The sequence below is a fragment of the Tympanuchus pallidicinctus genome, unplaced genomic scaffold (genome assembly GCF_026119805.1).
Source record: "Tympanuchus pallidicinctus isolate F22 unplaced genomic scaffold, pur_lepc_1.0 scaffold14, whole genome shotgun sequence".
NCBI classification, from domain to species: domain Eukaryota; kingdom Metazoa; phylum Chordata; class Aves; order Galliformes; family Phasianidae; genus Tympanuchus; species Tympanuchus pallidicinctus.
Window position 1 is genome coordinate 17,719,021 of NW_026294659.1, and position 15,953 is coordinate 17,734,973.

The following is a 15,953-nucleotide window of genomic DNA, read 5'->3' on the forward strand; positions in this document are numbered from 1 at the left end:
GGCCTCCGCCGCTGGCGGGCAGTTGAGGCCGTCCTGCTCCGTCCGTTCCCTTTGTAGGGGCCGCGGCATGGCTCTTCGCTGAACTGGGGTTTGTGTGGCCTGAGTGAAACTTGACCGAGTGCCGGTGAGGGCTGTTTTTGGGTACCTCCGACCCAGCTCGCCGTCGTCTTCAGAAGGGGTACCGTAGGGAATGTCACTGGTGCTGAGGTTTCATGCACAAGAAGAGTATTTTACTACTGTGGGTAGTGTTTCCGTGTGTTTTGTGAGGGGAATTAGGAAAGTAGGGTGAACCTCAGCAAGTTGTCATTAGCCCAGATCAAAGCTAGTGACAATTAGGAGTTAAAAGGTATTCACTGTATATTAAGGTAGGAAGGTTCTACAGAGGGATCTGGGTAGACTGGACCAGTGGGCTGAAGGCAACCCTTTGAGGTCCAGCAAGACTGAGTGCTGGGTCTTACGCTTTGGCCACAGTAAACTCATGCAGTGCTACAGGCTTAGGGCAGAGTGGCTGGTAGGCTGTGTAAAGAAAAAGAATGGATGTTGGTCATTAGCCTGCTGAACATGAGCCAGCAGTGTGCTAAGGTGGCTAAGAGAGTCAACTGCATCTTGGTTTGTGTCGGAAGTAGTGCAGTCAGCAGTACCAGGGAGATAGTCATCCCCTATACTCCAGACTGCACCTGGAGCATTCAGTTTTGCACCCCTCACTATGGGAAAGGTGTTGAGACCTTTGCCTGAAGTCCAAAGAAGGACAGCAAAGCTGGTAAAGGATCTGGAGCACAAGTCTTAGGAGAAGTGACTGAGAAAAGAGTAATTCAGTCTGGAGACCTCATTGCTCTCTACAGCCACCTGAAGAGAGGTTGTAGCAGAGTGCGGGTCAGCCTCTTCTCTCAGGTATCCGTGATAAGATGAGAGATAATGACATCATTTTGTTCTGGGGAGGTTCAGGTTGGATATTAGGAATGATTTCAGAAAGAGCGGTGAAGCACTGGCACAGGATGCCCAGGCAGTGGTGGAGTCGCTGTCCCTGGAGATGCTCAAGAATTGTGTGAATGTGAAGGATGTGGTTAGTGAGGGTGGGCTGACATTTGGACTGGATGACCTTAGTGATTCTATTGTTGGATTCTATGATACAGTATTACAGATGACTTTAAATCATCATGCAGTTTCAGGACTGCCTCTTCAGAAGAGCATTCTTGAAATAAACATGAGGCCATAGTGTGATCAAGGTGTTGATTTAACTGGGGCGGGCAAGATTAAATGCTGAACTCCAAACCACCCACTGCAGTCTGATGGGATAGTATTACATTGTCTTACATATGTATCCTTTTGATTCATTTTTCTAAATTGTTCTTGACCTTTTACTTTGTTGCTGGTAGGGCACCTTTCCTCCCAATCCTCTGAGCGTGCCATGGAAGCTGTGTTGGTTCGTAGACAATAACGTGAGAAGAACTTGGGAAAACAGTAGTGAAGAAAGAGAAATAGTTTTTTAATAAATTGTTAACTTACGAAAGGAATTCTCTATTAAACTTTTTTTTTTTTTTTTTTTGTATGTGTAAAAATAATATAAATTTCCATCAGTGTTCATGGATTGTAGTCATAGTAAGGAAATGGAGTGTTGAGTATAAAGAGGAAAATAATTTTCTAGGTCAGATTTCAACGTTTAAATTGTGGATGTCCCATTTTGGAAGGCTTTGTTTTAAATAGAAGGTTAATTATAAATCGTATCATTATTTTGAATGCCTGATGGATGCAAAATTAAATAAGTGATCGATGTATACAACTGACTGATGTCTCTGTCCTTTGTTAGCCTTCCAGCAGCGGCCGGGCTGCAGAGCTCCTCGCCAAAGAACGCGGAACAGTGCCTGGGTTTATCGGCTTTGGAACATCGCAGAGTGATCTAGGTTATGTTCCTGCAGTTCAGGGTGCAGAGGAAATAGACAGCCTCGTGGATGCTGATTTTCGAATGGTCTTGCGAAAACTCTCTAAAAGGGATATCATAACAAAATTAAAAGTAAGTGTATACTTTTTACCCAATTACAAAAAATTATACTGGAAGAGTTGTCCTGATTTTCTGAGGGTTTGGAGAGGAATTTATCAAGGTATCCAGTGCTATGTTCCTGCAGTATATTTATTAGAGCTCCAGAACAGAAGATAATTTGAAAGACTTCTAAAGCTGCCCATCAGTCACTGCTGACAGAACATTCATAAAATTAACTCTATGGATGCTGAATTTCAAGAAATAAATTAATTTTTGAAAGCGAGTTGCAGTATCTCGAAGAAGCTAATAAACTGGAAAATGTGGCCATGTCTCAGTTCTTAAATCGTGCTTATATCTTTTTTTTTAGGCTATGCAAGAGTTTGGTGCGATGTGCAAAGAAAGAGAGGCGGAAGTTGTTAAAGGTGTTCTTCCTTACTGGCCAAGAATTTATTGTAAAATCTCACTAGTAAGTACAAAAGTATATAGATTAGAAATTTCTCTGAATGTTTTCTGTGAAAATGTGTAAGGTGGTCTTATTGATCTATCTTTTTTTGTTGGAATTTGTTGGCTTGATCTAGGAAGAAGACAATGAGGGAAAGTAGCATTCTTTGTTAGTGAGATGTTTCTGTATTGGCAGTGGGGTAAACTTCAGCTGTTGATGCCTGGGCTTTTTCTGTTGTTTGGACCTTGTTCTTTAATCATGATACCTCCATCTGGAATGGCTACTGTTGAAAACATGATATTGATCAAAATGAATCGTTAGGATACATTGAAATCATTCCTGATGTTTCTTTTAGATGCCAAGAGCATAGAAAATATATAAATTGATATACAAATAACCATATATGCACAGACAAACTGTAGATAAGTGCACAATTTGTGTAGGCTTATGGTAGTTTCAATTCACGTCTTCAAGGCTTTCTGTTTTTGTTTCCTCCTGTCTTTTTGTTAAGTGTTTGTATAAAATAGAGATGATGACTGTAGTTATATCTGGGAAAGGTTATGGTTCTGGATGTGTAATGTATCAGGAACATGTTGGTGTGGAGTTAGCACTCTTCTTTATTGGGGAGTGTTTGAATATTCAAATCTACATAGCTTGATTCATTGCAAAAAATGGCTGAAGTGAGAATAAGCTGCTTTTGTTTCTCTGTGTGTGTGTGTGTGTGTGTGTGTGTGATTTCTTTGCTCTGAAATGCTTGGCATCAGAAGTATACTTCTTTTTGCTTCAACAGGATCACGATCGCCGTGTTCGAGAAGCAACTCAGCAATCTTTTGAGCAACTGATTCTTAAAGTGAAAAAACACTTGGCGCCTTACTTAAAAAGTATCATGGGATACTGGCTGATTGCACAATGTGACACTTACTCCCCTGCCGCTTCTGCTGCAAAAGAGGCTTTTGAAAAAGCTTTTCCTTCAAGCAAACAACCTGAAGCCTTAGCGTTCTGTAAAGATGAAGTTCTTAATGTGAGTTGGTATTTCTTTAAGGCTTTGTGTGCACGTGTCAACTTCTATTCAAAGTTCAAAACTCAGCTTATCTCCACCTATTCATTGTTAAATTTCAGTAGGATGAATTTAGTTTTCACCTGAAGCTGTGCTCCTACTAATGTGAAGAAAAGGCTGATACAAAGATAACTCTTGTTTTTTGACATGTTGTTTCAATGGAACCATACAACCAGAAGAATTAATGGGATGAATGTTACTGTGTGCATTTCTCTGTAGTGTTGCTTGACATCAAATAACGTTTCTGACAGCTAGAATAATGATGCAGATTAGCTGCAGTAGTGGATGATTAAAGAACGCTGAACACTCTCAGAAAGCCCCAACAGCTGGTATTGTTACCAAGTTTAATACTATTCTGCTATTCAATATGTAAAACTGAATTTAAGAAGATAAAGTTTGCATTGCTAGCCATCGTATGCCAACTTAACCATTTTGTTTTGCCTCAGTTTATCATCTTTTTCGCCAGAAAAATGTCAGTGTAGGACTGCAGCTTAAGTATTAGAAAGTCTGGATTCAAAAATAGCCATTGTGGGGTCAGTAACACTGTTCTTACTCACTAGCATGTCTGTAATACATTTAAGAAACTGAGCTCAGGGATTTGCAAGTTTTATTGTGGAGCTGTTTCTGAATAATATATGGGCTATACTACTCACATAAGTATTATATTCTTGTGCGTGTGTATGTGCATAGACATATTATTATTTTTTTTTTTTCCTCCCTAGGTTCTTCAAGATCACCTTCTGAAAGAAACACCTGACACACTCAGTGATCCTCAGTATGCTAACCTAAATAGGTTTAAGTCTTGGTCTAAGTTGGGTTTTACTCTTCTTGCTGATGTAGTGGATCTAGCTCTGTTAAAGAGAGAGAATAGTTATGTGACTCTAGATCCCAGGAACTTTCCTTGGGATTTGTGAAAGTATTTATGCTTATCAGTTGCCTAATTCCTCTTTCGGATCTTTTAAATTCGTATTTACGAATAGCTGTGGAAGATAGCAGGACTTGAAACTCTAGTATTTTATAGAGTAATTTGATAGCAGTGGAGCATATGGAAAGCCTGTTCATTAATTTGGGGTTCACTTTAATTTTGTTTTCTTTTTTTTTCTGAGAACTGTACCAGAGGAAGAAAGAGAAGCCAAATTTTTCCGGATTTTGACCTGTTCCCTGTTAGCTTTAAAAAAGTTGCTTAGCATGCTGCCAAAGAAAGAGATGCATTCATTGGAGGAAAAATTAATGTCGCTTCTGTCTCAAAACAAATTTTGGAAATATGGTAAACACAGCACACCACAGGTAATTTTATTTTAATTATTTTGGTGAGTTTTCATTCAAGATAATGCATTGGATCTAAGCAGATAGGAATGTCTTGTGTCCTTCAACAATTAACTCTGTATTTTGTTGCATTATGTTTGAAACAGTTTCCAGATTTCTAGACCATAAATGGATAATACTGTTCTAAATTTCACCTAACAGGAGATGTGTTAGGAAGTGAAATGTAACGTTAGTAAAATGCATGTTATCAAGGACCGAATTATTTTAAAATATTTAAAGTTATTTTAATAGTATTTAAGCCTTTGCTGTTGTGCCAAAATATGGAGCCTGCCTTTTGTCTTTAGAACTAATGTTACATAACAATGTGTAGCAACACTGCTTTGCCATTTGCCTAATGACTTTGTTCTTCTGTGGTCCGTCAGGTTCGTTCAGCTTTCTTTGAGCTGGCTTCTGCTTTTTGCCAGTACTTGCCTGAGCTGGTGAAAGCTGAAGCGCCAAGAGTTTGTCCTGCTGTTCTTCTCAGTATTGATGACAGTGATGCAGTGGTGTGTCCTGCTCTTTGGGAAGCTGTTCTTCATGCTATTGCCACTATTGAGGTAACATAATAGACCTAAGGGCAGATGTTTCACTGGAATGTCGCATTTAATTTTTCACCAGGTACCAGAGTTTTTGTGTGGAATAAACAACAGCTTATCTGGGTTTTCTTCTTAATTAATAACATGAACTTATTAATGCTTCACAGTCCTTCCTGCTGCTTAGGGTATCAGTGAAACTTTCAAATCTGTTGTATCCAGCAGGGCTAGTTTTATAAGTTTAATTAAGTTAACTTGAACCTGTTGGGTTAAAAGTAGATAGAACGTTTTCCTTGGTTGAAGAAGGTTACAAAAATGACCTTCAGTGCTTTTTTGCTTTCTTTGTTTTCTCTTCTAACTTAATGCTTAGTTCCGAACTGTTTTAATTGTTTTTGTTTTTTTTGAATGAAATATCAGATTCACTGAATTTAATAGCAGGGCTAGCAGTGCTCCCCATAAACATACATTGTACATGTTAAACAGCTTTGTTGTAGATACCTTGAATGACGATAGGTCAGAGGACAATAATCTTTAAGGTGTGAGAAGGAAGTGCTAAGGTATTTTGCAATCGTGAGAAGGTTTTTTTTTTCATGAAGTTTTGAAGTTAGTGATGCTTCTGAAGTTAGGATTTTAAAATCAATGCTTGTCCTTAATGATAAGAACAGAATTAAATAACGAAGCAGTTATTCTAGTAATTTTTAATGAAATATTCTTAAGTGCAGCATCATTAAAGAAAAGTGTTTAACTGCAGTTTTATCACAATTACTTGTAAAAATTCACAGCTAAAATAAAGATTTTTAAAAATAGGGGAAATCAATTTAAATTTAAAATAAATTGCTTCAGCTACAAGTCAACCAGATAGATTAAATGTCTATCTGAGGAGTTCCTCCAAAGTAACACATTCTCTTTTAATTTACGTTAAGTATATTTCTTTCTCTAGGACTGTTGGAGTCACGTAAATGCCAGAAAAGGAGTTCTACCGAAACTGTGGACGGTACTTCGAGAAGGTGGACGAGGACTAGCTACTGTTATATACCCAAATATTTTGCCATTCATTAGCAAGGTACCTCCTGGCATCACAGAACCAAAGCTGGAATATTTCAGAACTTTTTTCAGCTCAATGATTCAAGGGTATGAACCACAAACTGCACTTATTTGTTATCAATCTCTTATATTTGGAAACAGGACTAATCTTTAAGTATTTAAACATAGGTAACTGTATCTCTTGGCTTGAGGATATTTAAATATGCATGTATCGTTAATTTTGAGGGGAGGAAAAACCACTCTCTTTGCTATTGTATCTGAAAATAACATTCTCAAATTACTTTTGCAAATCTAGTGCTAAAGTCAATCCTTCGCAGCTGTCCTGCTGAACCTCCTGTGTGATTTTTATTGCATATTCCTTGCCAAAAAGCATTCTTATCTTTCTTTGTCAAAGTTTTGTGTTCATTCTATGATAAGTTTTGAAAGGAAAAATGGGAAATGAATATCAAGTTGAGCTACTTCAGAGAGATCAGGTTCTTATTTCCAGTGTAGAGGTCTCACTTTATTATAGATTATTGAGGGTTAGTGCTGTGATTGTGAAATCTACTATGTGTGTATATAATCTACCTTTAATTCTTATTACATTGATTTTAAAGGATTTCAACTGCTACCTTATTTTTTCCTTTAAAATGTCAATAGCAGCTGTCTGTCAAATGTAACTTACATACTTTGTATGCGTTATATACTCACAATATGTATCTTTCTCTGAAATACTGAAATTATTTAAACCAATCTTATTTAAACTGAGTTCTTGACTGATGGTGAGATGATCATTAGCAGAGTTCTTTGAGGACATGTTGTACAGTTGTGCAGTAATTTCATATGGTCTTTAAATGGTGATTTAAGCATCAGCATCACTCTGAATCAAATTGATTGTGGTGAAACCTTCTTTTGATGGCTTTCTGTGTATTTTTTTTTTTTTTTATTTCTTGTGATGATTAGTTCCTTTCTTTTTGTATTATAACATAAGCTACAGGCTTAAAATAATAATAGTATGTCATAGAATAGTAAAATCATGGAATCACCAAGATTGGAAAGGACCTCTGAGACTGTCCAGTCCAACCATCCACCAACCAGCAGTATTTCCCCACAAATCCATGTCCCTTAGTACAGCAGCTAAATGTTTCATGAGGCCTTAAACCTGTTCAGTGTGTATAGAAAACTGCAGGTGAGCTTTTGTGACCTTTTACAAGTAGCTGAATCAGTAGATTGTATTCTTGATTGGAGAAGTTTCCTCAACTTACATAGTTGTTGTTATTTTTTTCCTTTCTACTTAATATTGAAACAAGAGGAAAAAGATATTTTAATATCATTTGTATTACATGCCTAGTTTTAATGTTTTGACTCTTTGAGCATGTCCTCTTGAATTCATTTCTGTCTGACAACAAAATGGGTTTTGTTTGGATAAAAGCAACGTAATCAGGATTACATCGAAGCATTACGCTGGGTTTCTCTGAGGCTTAGACAACTGCCTGTTCCTACTCTCACCTCCCAGTGTTACCTTTCAACAGGTTGTCAAATGAGCGGGCACTAGCCAGTCCTTCAGAAAGTTCAGCAATTATAACTGCTTTTATGGAATGTCTGCGCTTTGCTGTGCTACAGAAAATAGATGAAGATGAACGAAGACAAATACATCAGATGTTAATATATGACCAGGTATTTGTTAAAACTACCTCGTGTTCTTTCAACGTGCACGTAATAGTTCAAAGTTAAAGCCATCAACTTCTGTCAGGATTTATTTCTCTGTTCAAAGTCTCACTAGATTTTATGGAGAAAAAATAATGTTATTGAAGTTGTTCAATATTTTCCTTGCTATAAAATCAGCCTGAATAGTTCTGAGGTTTTTGGTCTTGGTTTCCAGAATGTTTTTCAAAATGAATAGAATTTCCTGGTATTAAGAACAACAAAAAGCATTTCTGGTTGGATCAACTTATTTTTTTTTCCTTCATAGCTAATTCCTCTAATTGATGCTGTACTTCAGGAGCCCAGGTTACAAAATGGACCATTATTTTATCAAATAGCAGAAACAATAAGCTCCTGGGAAGCGAAAGCTGAAGTCTCTAGTGATGATAATACAAATGAAGTCTTCCAGAAACTGTTGTCAAATTTTTGGGACCATCTTTTAAAAATGTGTATACTTCATGTTGATAAGTTGGAGGCTGATGAGAAGACACTGTTTGCCATATCTGATATGCTGGAAGTTCTTCAAAATCCGAAGACTGCTACGAAACCAAACAATAGGAAATCCCTAAAAGTAAAATTTTCAGATGAGGATGAATCTGAAAGGAACACGGAGAACGGAAAGATCACGGAAGTGAGGAATAATAGTGACTCTGAAATACAAGCTGACCTACAGCATAGTTCAATTCTAAGGAAAGAACCTTTAGAAAACTTAGTCTGCCACCTTTCTGAGCTGAGTATTGTGTATGTCAATGAACAGAAGTCAGAGCAGCATTTGAAATTCCTTTCTGCCCTCCTCAACTCTTTTTCTTCAAACAGAGTTTTTCAAGTACTTTTAGAGCAGGGAAGCAATACAAGCTGTCCTCCAGCTGAATCCCAAGAAGGCATAAAAGTTCATAATGAAAATCCATCTGTACAATTTCTGTATATGAATTTAATAACTTGGCTTAAAGAAGACTGGAGGAAAGACATGCATTTTCTGGTTGATATTTTGTACAGTGTGCTTAAGTGTTGCAACAGTAATAATGAAAGGAAAGTCATTCTTGATGATTTAATGAAGGTATGTCTTGAGTATTTTTTTTTAATAGATTTTACTATTTTTTATGGTATGTGGTTGTTTAATCTTTTTACTTTGCAGACATAGATTTAGAAAAGGTTGACATTACAGTGTTGGAGTTATTTTACATATATTTATTTACATATATATATTTACATCTCTCTTCTTCTTCTTCATACAGTGTGTTTTTATGCTTAGTAATGGGAGGCCTTTCTTTTAATTACACACCTTTATTGCTCTAGATGCTAGAGAGAGACTTGGGAGGCAAAATAACTGATAAATAACTTTGTTACTTTGAAACTTAGCAACTTGTGCTTATTACTTGCAGAAAATAAAATTTTACAACTAAGAGTTAAAAAGTTATTAAATACTTCCAATTCAGTAAATACTTTCTTTTAAATTTTCTGGAATTTTATTTTTCTTCTAGATGGACCTGAAATGGATTGTTTTTCTCCAGATAATTCAGAAGGTACATCTTTAGACTTTTTTGTTGTTGTTGTTTTGCTTAGTTTTTAATGTTTCTCTGGTTTTGAGATTTAGGTGTATTAAACCCCTTTTTCTTTTTTTTCTTTTTTTTCTTTTTTTTTCCAAACTGATAGTAAAGTAATGCAGCAGTACTTTCAAAGTGTTTGTTTTAACCCCATTTAGAGCTAGGGTTAGTCCTAGAAATGAACACAAGAAATCCCACATGCATGCACACCATACATCCGTGCATCTTTGTCCCTTCTATTTTTGATCAACTTGCTCTTTGAGCCAGAGGGATTCCTGATTAATTTCTGGGGATCCCTTTAAAACTAGAGAAAATGGAGCTGGGTGTTGGACTGATAATTCTGACTAATCTGATAGACTGATCATCACCAATACTCGTGTTATCTTTCTCTGTTTATTACGGAGTTCATATTTGCTTCAAAAATAGGTGTGTAAGCTCCTGTATTGTTTTTGAAGGCTATGAAATAGTGATGGATTAGGGATCTAGACATCATGCTGAGAAATGATTATCACTCATAAATTGTGTGTACAAGAAAAAAGCTAGTATCCCATTATTTCTGCACAAGGATATTGAAAAATTGGTATGCAAGTGAATGCCTGGAATGAAATATGGAGTGTATTACAAATTTTTTAGACAAGAACTTGCATCATTTGGCTGATTATCTACTAGATTTACATTTCCTTACAGATACTATGGGTTTTTTTTTTGTTGTTGTTGTTTTTTTTTTTTTGTTTTTTTTTTAAGCTTTTATCCCATTATTATTCAGTATGCTTTTCTGATTGTGACCTGTCATCTGTTTTTAGAGAAATTCAGATGCTGTAAATAAAGTTTATTTCAGCAAAAATTTTTAGTTACCAGAAAGCTAGCTTTTTTTCACCCTGATTTAGGTATTTTCTGGCCTCTGTAGTTGGAGAAGAGAGAAAAAGGAGAGCTCTTAGAAGGTGTCTGGCTTCACCTTGAAGTAGAAGTCTGACCTAGCAGTAAATTGCTGTGTTTAGCCAAAAAGGAAACTAAGGGAATGATCACTGACATATTTACCTAGAGACTTATTGTTTCTGACACAGTAGGATTCCTGCTTGTGTAGGTTTGATTTGTGGTTTCTGAGGACTGCATATTAATATTATACCTCATAATAGAAGTTAGTAGCTTTAAAAGATTATAACAACTATTTTCTTTTTGTCATTCAGGCATGCTCTAGCACAACAAAACTTTCGTTAATCTCTGAGTGGCTGAAAGGAGATATGCTTGGAGAAAGACTTGTAATGCTGGCAGATGATCTGTGTCACCTGGGTTTAAAACCAATAGCAACCTCATCAGAATCATCCTCTTCAGAAAAATGGACCATCCTGAGCTTGGTGTTGTCACAACACATTAAAAATGGTAAACATATTTCATCTTTGGAGTTTGTGAATTGTAAATACTGCACTTAAACTTGGTTTTTGTTATCAGAATTCTGGAGTTTCAGTGTAGAGGAGCATCAGAACTTCCTTCTCTCTCCAGACAGAAACTTCAACTAACTTGATTCCTTATGGTTCATGGTGTCCTGGGACTGATTTCTCAGTGACTTGGCTGTTTATCAACTTGTAGAACTTGAATATACTGCTAAGCTCAAGGCATTCATTTAATGTTGGGTGCTTTGTGATGTGTTTTACTGCACATTGGATGAAGTCTAAGAGACCTTCAGGGTTCTTCTTGACTTACTTATGTAAGTCAAAGTACAGTATATGACTTTCAAAAAGATTTTTGATGTGTTCTCTATTCCGAATTTCTCAAGGTAAGCTGGCATGAAGTAAAAGGAAAGGCTTTTCATGGCTCAGTAACCTATTAAGTGATAGGAATTAAAGGGAAATAAGGATGAATTGTAAAAGGGTGGTAATTATTTCTGATGTATTATTCAGATTAATCAAAACTAAAATGCAGGGATTTGTGGCAGTGTTAGGATACTGAATGATTAACTGACAAAAATAAAACTGAAATTTGAGACTAATAAATATAAAAAGTATGTCCAGGGAGGACTTAATGTGATTTTCTCTCATCAGTGGACTGTTAAAATTCAGAATTAGTTTTTAGGAACTGCTGTAAGAAAAACTGAGGAATATCATTGTTAGCGCTAGGATGTCAATATCTTGATTATAGTCTGTAGTTTTGGTCACTTCAATATTCTTGTTCACTTAAATGTTTTGGTTTTTTTGTTTTGTTTCTGTTATTTTAAAAAAGCTACAATAAAATCAGAAAATATCCAAAGAATTTGTTAGACAAAAGTGATGGTTTCTGTTTAGAATCAAAAGAATGAGAACTCTTCAGCTTACTGAGGAAGTTTACAAAGGAGTTTGTTTTTGATAAAGAGCCATGAACTCCGTAATTCATATGGAAAGTGCAAATAGGAAGGATCTTCTCACTGCTTTTTAGAAGAGAAGAACCCAATGATTCTATGTTTAAAGCCTGAGGAAAGACATAGGTGTGCTGCTTCATACAGTTCCACATTAGTGAAACTCAATGCAACAGTATGCTGTGGAGTTTGAGTATAAGTGGAAGTAGCCCACATAGATTCACTCCCAGAAAGAGAGTGATATTCATAGGAGATAGATCTGGCTGGGTTAATTATATCCAATGCCCGTGTGGGATCTCTGGCTCACAATGGGTTGCCAGAAATTATGTAGTCAGAGAAGGGTTAAAGGTATCACTCTGCATTTGCTCTGTTCATATGTCTTTTATCAAAGCTGGTTTTGATAAAGATATTTGACTGTATGGATACTTGGCTACCTGATCCAAGATGGTTGTTGAATAAGGATGAGAATTTAGGTATCCATAAGAATGCAGCTAGTTGGCACTTCATTTTTGCACGCTGTATTAATTAATAAAAAGCACGTAGGTACATGTTATGTCTTTGAGGTATCGTTTGTCAATTCATTAAAGCTTGTTGTTCTTTTCCTATTCCTAATAGAATCTTTGATTGGTGAAACTTATGTCAAAAGGATTATTGATAAACTTCAAGCAGCACTGTCTAAAGCTAAGGATCTTTCAGAAGCTGGAAATACTGAACCATCTGTATCTTTTATCTGTGATGTAGCCTCAAGCTTTTTCAGTTCAGTTAAAGGGTGTTTACTGATGCCATCCTCAGAAGACTTGCTGCTTACCATCTTCCAACTGTGTGCTCAGAGGCAGGATGCTACACATTTAACAGGTGATCTGGAAAAAAGAGTGTTTCTCACCATGTCTGGTTTTGTACTGTTATTTTTTTTGTCAGTTGTTTTATTTACCTCTTAGGTCTTGTTGTGAGATGGATAATCAGCTAGGGGGTAAAAATAATCACTCTTAATCTCAGGTAAAATATAACTTATGTATAAAAATTAATTTAAAATTGTTCTGCAGCCAGAAATTTACATATTTGCCCATGACAGTGATCATGTGTAATAATGTAGAAAAAAGAATTCTTTACTTGCTCTAGCACCATTAGTCACGCTATCATTGCTCTAAGATGCAGCTTTTTTATTTTTTATTTTATTTTTTTTTTTCCAATAGATTTGCTTGTAAGCAAGTTAAAGCACACTTGGATATCTGGGGTAAATTCACTCGTCCGTCATCTTCGGAGTATGCAGAATCAGAGCACCTTTTTGCATAAATCTGCACTATGGATCAAGAATCAAATTCAGTCTTCCTCTTTGGATGTCAAAAGGTAATTGTGATGTGCATGTCTGTGTCATAGTATGTTGTTCCCTAAAACAAATGAAGATCAAACCTATACAATTCCAAATTTACTTGGCATCTGTGTTATTTAGAGTTTTTTAAACCTGTCAGAGGTGGGAACTATGGCTTATAAAAGCATAATTAAAACATAGCATGAAAATAGCATTGTCATTTACAACAAGATTTTGCTTGATAGTGCCGAACTTGTTTGCAGCAGTTTTTATTTGTTTTTCTCAGCCTTCAGGTTTTGATCTCTGCAGTTAGTGATTTATTGTCTACGCTTCTGGAAGCTGACAGACAGTCTGGATGTCTTGTGGGAGCTTATGTTGAGCATGTTATGCCCAACAGAACTGAATGGGAAAAATTACGTGAGTCTCTTTCTGCTGAGGTATGAAAATGATAATTGATTTTCACTTCGTAGTTAACCTCACCTGTCTGCAATTGCATGACATTTCAGGTTTGATTATACATATCAGCACGTGTCCTGTGGTTCTTTTTGGCCTCTATCCCTGTTGGACAAAATCTGTACGGTTATGGCCCTACCGGTACTGCTGGAGGCAAGCAAAATCAGTGAAATTATACTTTTTGGCATGAAACATTGGCAACTTACTTTACAACTCTGAAATTTTGTCTGTCAGAATATATCTCCTGAAGATATTCTATAAGTAAACTAATCTAGAAGGTTATTTTCTTTGTAACACTAATACCTGCAGGGTAACTTGATGTGCTGATTGTAAACTAAATGCTGGTATGACTAGATTGAGAGAGAGAGAAATAATTTTCTGTCCAACTATTAATCTTCAGTAACCCCACTATTTTTTCTTTTTTTTTTAAGCTGTGTAGCGTTCTAAATGTATGTGTTTATTTCTGAGGCAATAATGCAGTCTCAAGTAACTGCTGTGGATTTATTTCTTATGTACACATGGGGGTGATCCTCATTATTATGCTCTTGGTGTAAACTTGTATCTTCCGTGGTTATTTTTTAATCGTTGTGAATTTTTAACATTAAATACATCATTCATCTTCTGTGTATCATTAAGATCTCAATCATTTGTTCATAAACTTTTTATGCACGTATTACAGTGGATGCACAAACCTCTTTTGGAAGGAAGGCTGAGTATGAATTGTGAACATTTGGGATCGTGTGTTAAGCTATGTAGCACAACTAAACTTCCAGGACATCTGTGTACTTCAGCCTTATTAAGTAAAATGGTGCTACTTGTCCTGGAAAATGATATGGTGAAGGGAAATGAGGATGCTGAAAGAAAGAAAAATGACAATATAAGTAAGTTACAGTGGTAAAATTTAAAGGAATTTGATTTTGTAGTAGTTCTAATTGTCGATTTTGTTGATTTAGAATTGAATAATGAAATTTTGGCACGTATCAGAAATATATATGCATATAGTTTTGCTTTAGGTGTCCTTTTTAAGTATGAGTGTGTGCTTACACTTTTAGGGCCTTTTGCTTCATATGCATGCTATCTCAACAGGAGTTTGATTTTAGGGAAGTTTGAATTTACAGTGAATCTCAAAGTTGTTCCTCGCCTAAGCATGGATATTGCACTGGTGTGAGTGGATAATAGTAGATGTATCCATGGCATCAAATAAAAGCCTTTAGCATTGAGATGCAACTTTTCTGAATTCTGCTGGATGAAATTTAATTTCCTTTGGTTTATAAAAATGTAAGATCGGAGACAGCATAGTCAAATTAACAGTTCTACCTCTAATATCCCACTGTGAAGAAAAGTGTAATTGTTCAGTGTGGGTCTTTGTAAGCCAATTTGAGGAGAAAAAAACCACAAACCTAGCACATGCCAGCTATCTATTTAGTTGTGTTTTTGTTTGTTTGTGCTCTGGATTTAGATCTTGTTTGCCTTGTCTGCAGAAATGTATATTAAAAAAAAAAAATGTTACTGAGAGGATGTAAACTTCTTGTGCTTCATTTCCTTTAAAACTTTTTGTACATCTATGGTAGTTTATTCTTGCTTTTTTTTCTTTTGTGTTTAATGATGTGATGTCAGATAACCCAGTTTGTGCTCTAAGTATCTGAGCTTGTGTATAGATGTTGTTTTCTTAATTACAAATTACATTACAAATACATTAAAACAACAACAACTATAACAGAAACCAGACTTCTTACCTATCAATTGAATCTACTCAACAGTTGCTTTTGTTATTTAATTAGTTGCAGAACTGTTGTATTCGTTACAATGGATTGAAGAATTGGAGAATCCTCCTTATCTGCTTCTGGAATATCTTCATATGTTAGAAGAAATGCACATCACATATGAGAGGTTCAGTGCACTCAGTAATACAACTACCCTTCAGCAAACAATATTTGATAGGTATGTAAGAACAAGTAAAAACTGAACCACAGTACAGCCCTTAGCTCTTTCTTTATACTTTGCAGTGTGTAGAGTATTGACTGTTAAGCACTTTCTAAATGCTGTAGTTTTTCCTTATGTATATTGATTCATATTTCATCCAAATGCTTGTGTAGTGAACTGTTTCTGTATGGTATTTATTAACCAAGATCTGTTTTCTTCTTTTGAAGATCAGAGGAACACGGAAGACTCTGGTCCTTAACCATGGCCAAAGTGATTCATGGAGAAGGCTCTGTATCCTGTGAGATGAAAAAGCTTTTTAAGACAAGCGAAGGGTATCTGAATACTGTTGCCTA

The 15,953-nt window shown here is 36.0% G+C and overlaps 1 protein-coding gene across 1 annotated transcript in view; it reads left to right on the top strand.

Annotated features, from left to right (window-relative positions):
- Positions 1-15,953, top strand: part of LTN1 (listerin E3 ubiquitin protein ligase 1) — a 28,740-nt gene that overhangs the window by 221 nt on the left and 12,566 nt on the right. The window contains exons 2-18 of the mRNA XM_052673951.1: positions 1,808-2,011; positions 2,346-2,444; positions 3,211-3,441; positions 4,200-4,252; positions 4,584-4,764; positions 5,166-5,339; positions 6,256-6,446; positions 7,871-8,015; positions 8,311-9,099; positions 9,524-9,565; positions 10,774-10,966; positions 12,531-12,770; positions 13,109-13,262; positions 13,511-13,661; positions 14,357-14,558; positions 15,459-15,618; positions 15,828-15,932. Coding sequence (XP_052529911.1) covers positions 1,808-2,011; positions 2,346-2,444; positions 3,211-3,441; positions 4,200-4,252; positions 4,584-4,764; positions 5,166-5,339; positions 6,256-6,446; positions 7,871-8,015; positions 8,311-9,099; positions 9,524-9,565; positions 10,774-10,966; positions 12,531-12,770; positions 13,109-13,262; positions 13,511-13,661; positions 14,357-14,558; positions 15,459-15,618; positions 15,828-15,932 — 3,314 coding nt within the window. The remainder of the gene's footprint in view (positions 1-1,807; positions 2,012-2,345; positions 2,445-3,210; positions 3,442-4,199; positions 4,253-4,583; positions 4,765-5,165; positions 5,340-6,255; positions 6,447-7,870; positions 8,016-8,310; positions 9,100-9,523; positions 9,566-10,773; positions 10,967-12,530; positions 12,771-13,108; positions 13,263-13,510; positions 13,662-14,356; positions 14,559-15,458; positions 15,619-15,827; positions 15,933-15,953) is intronic.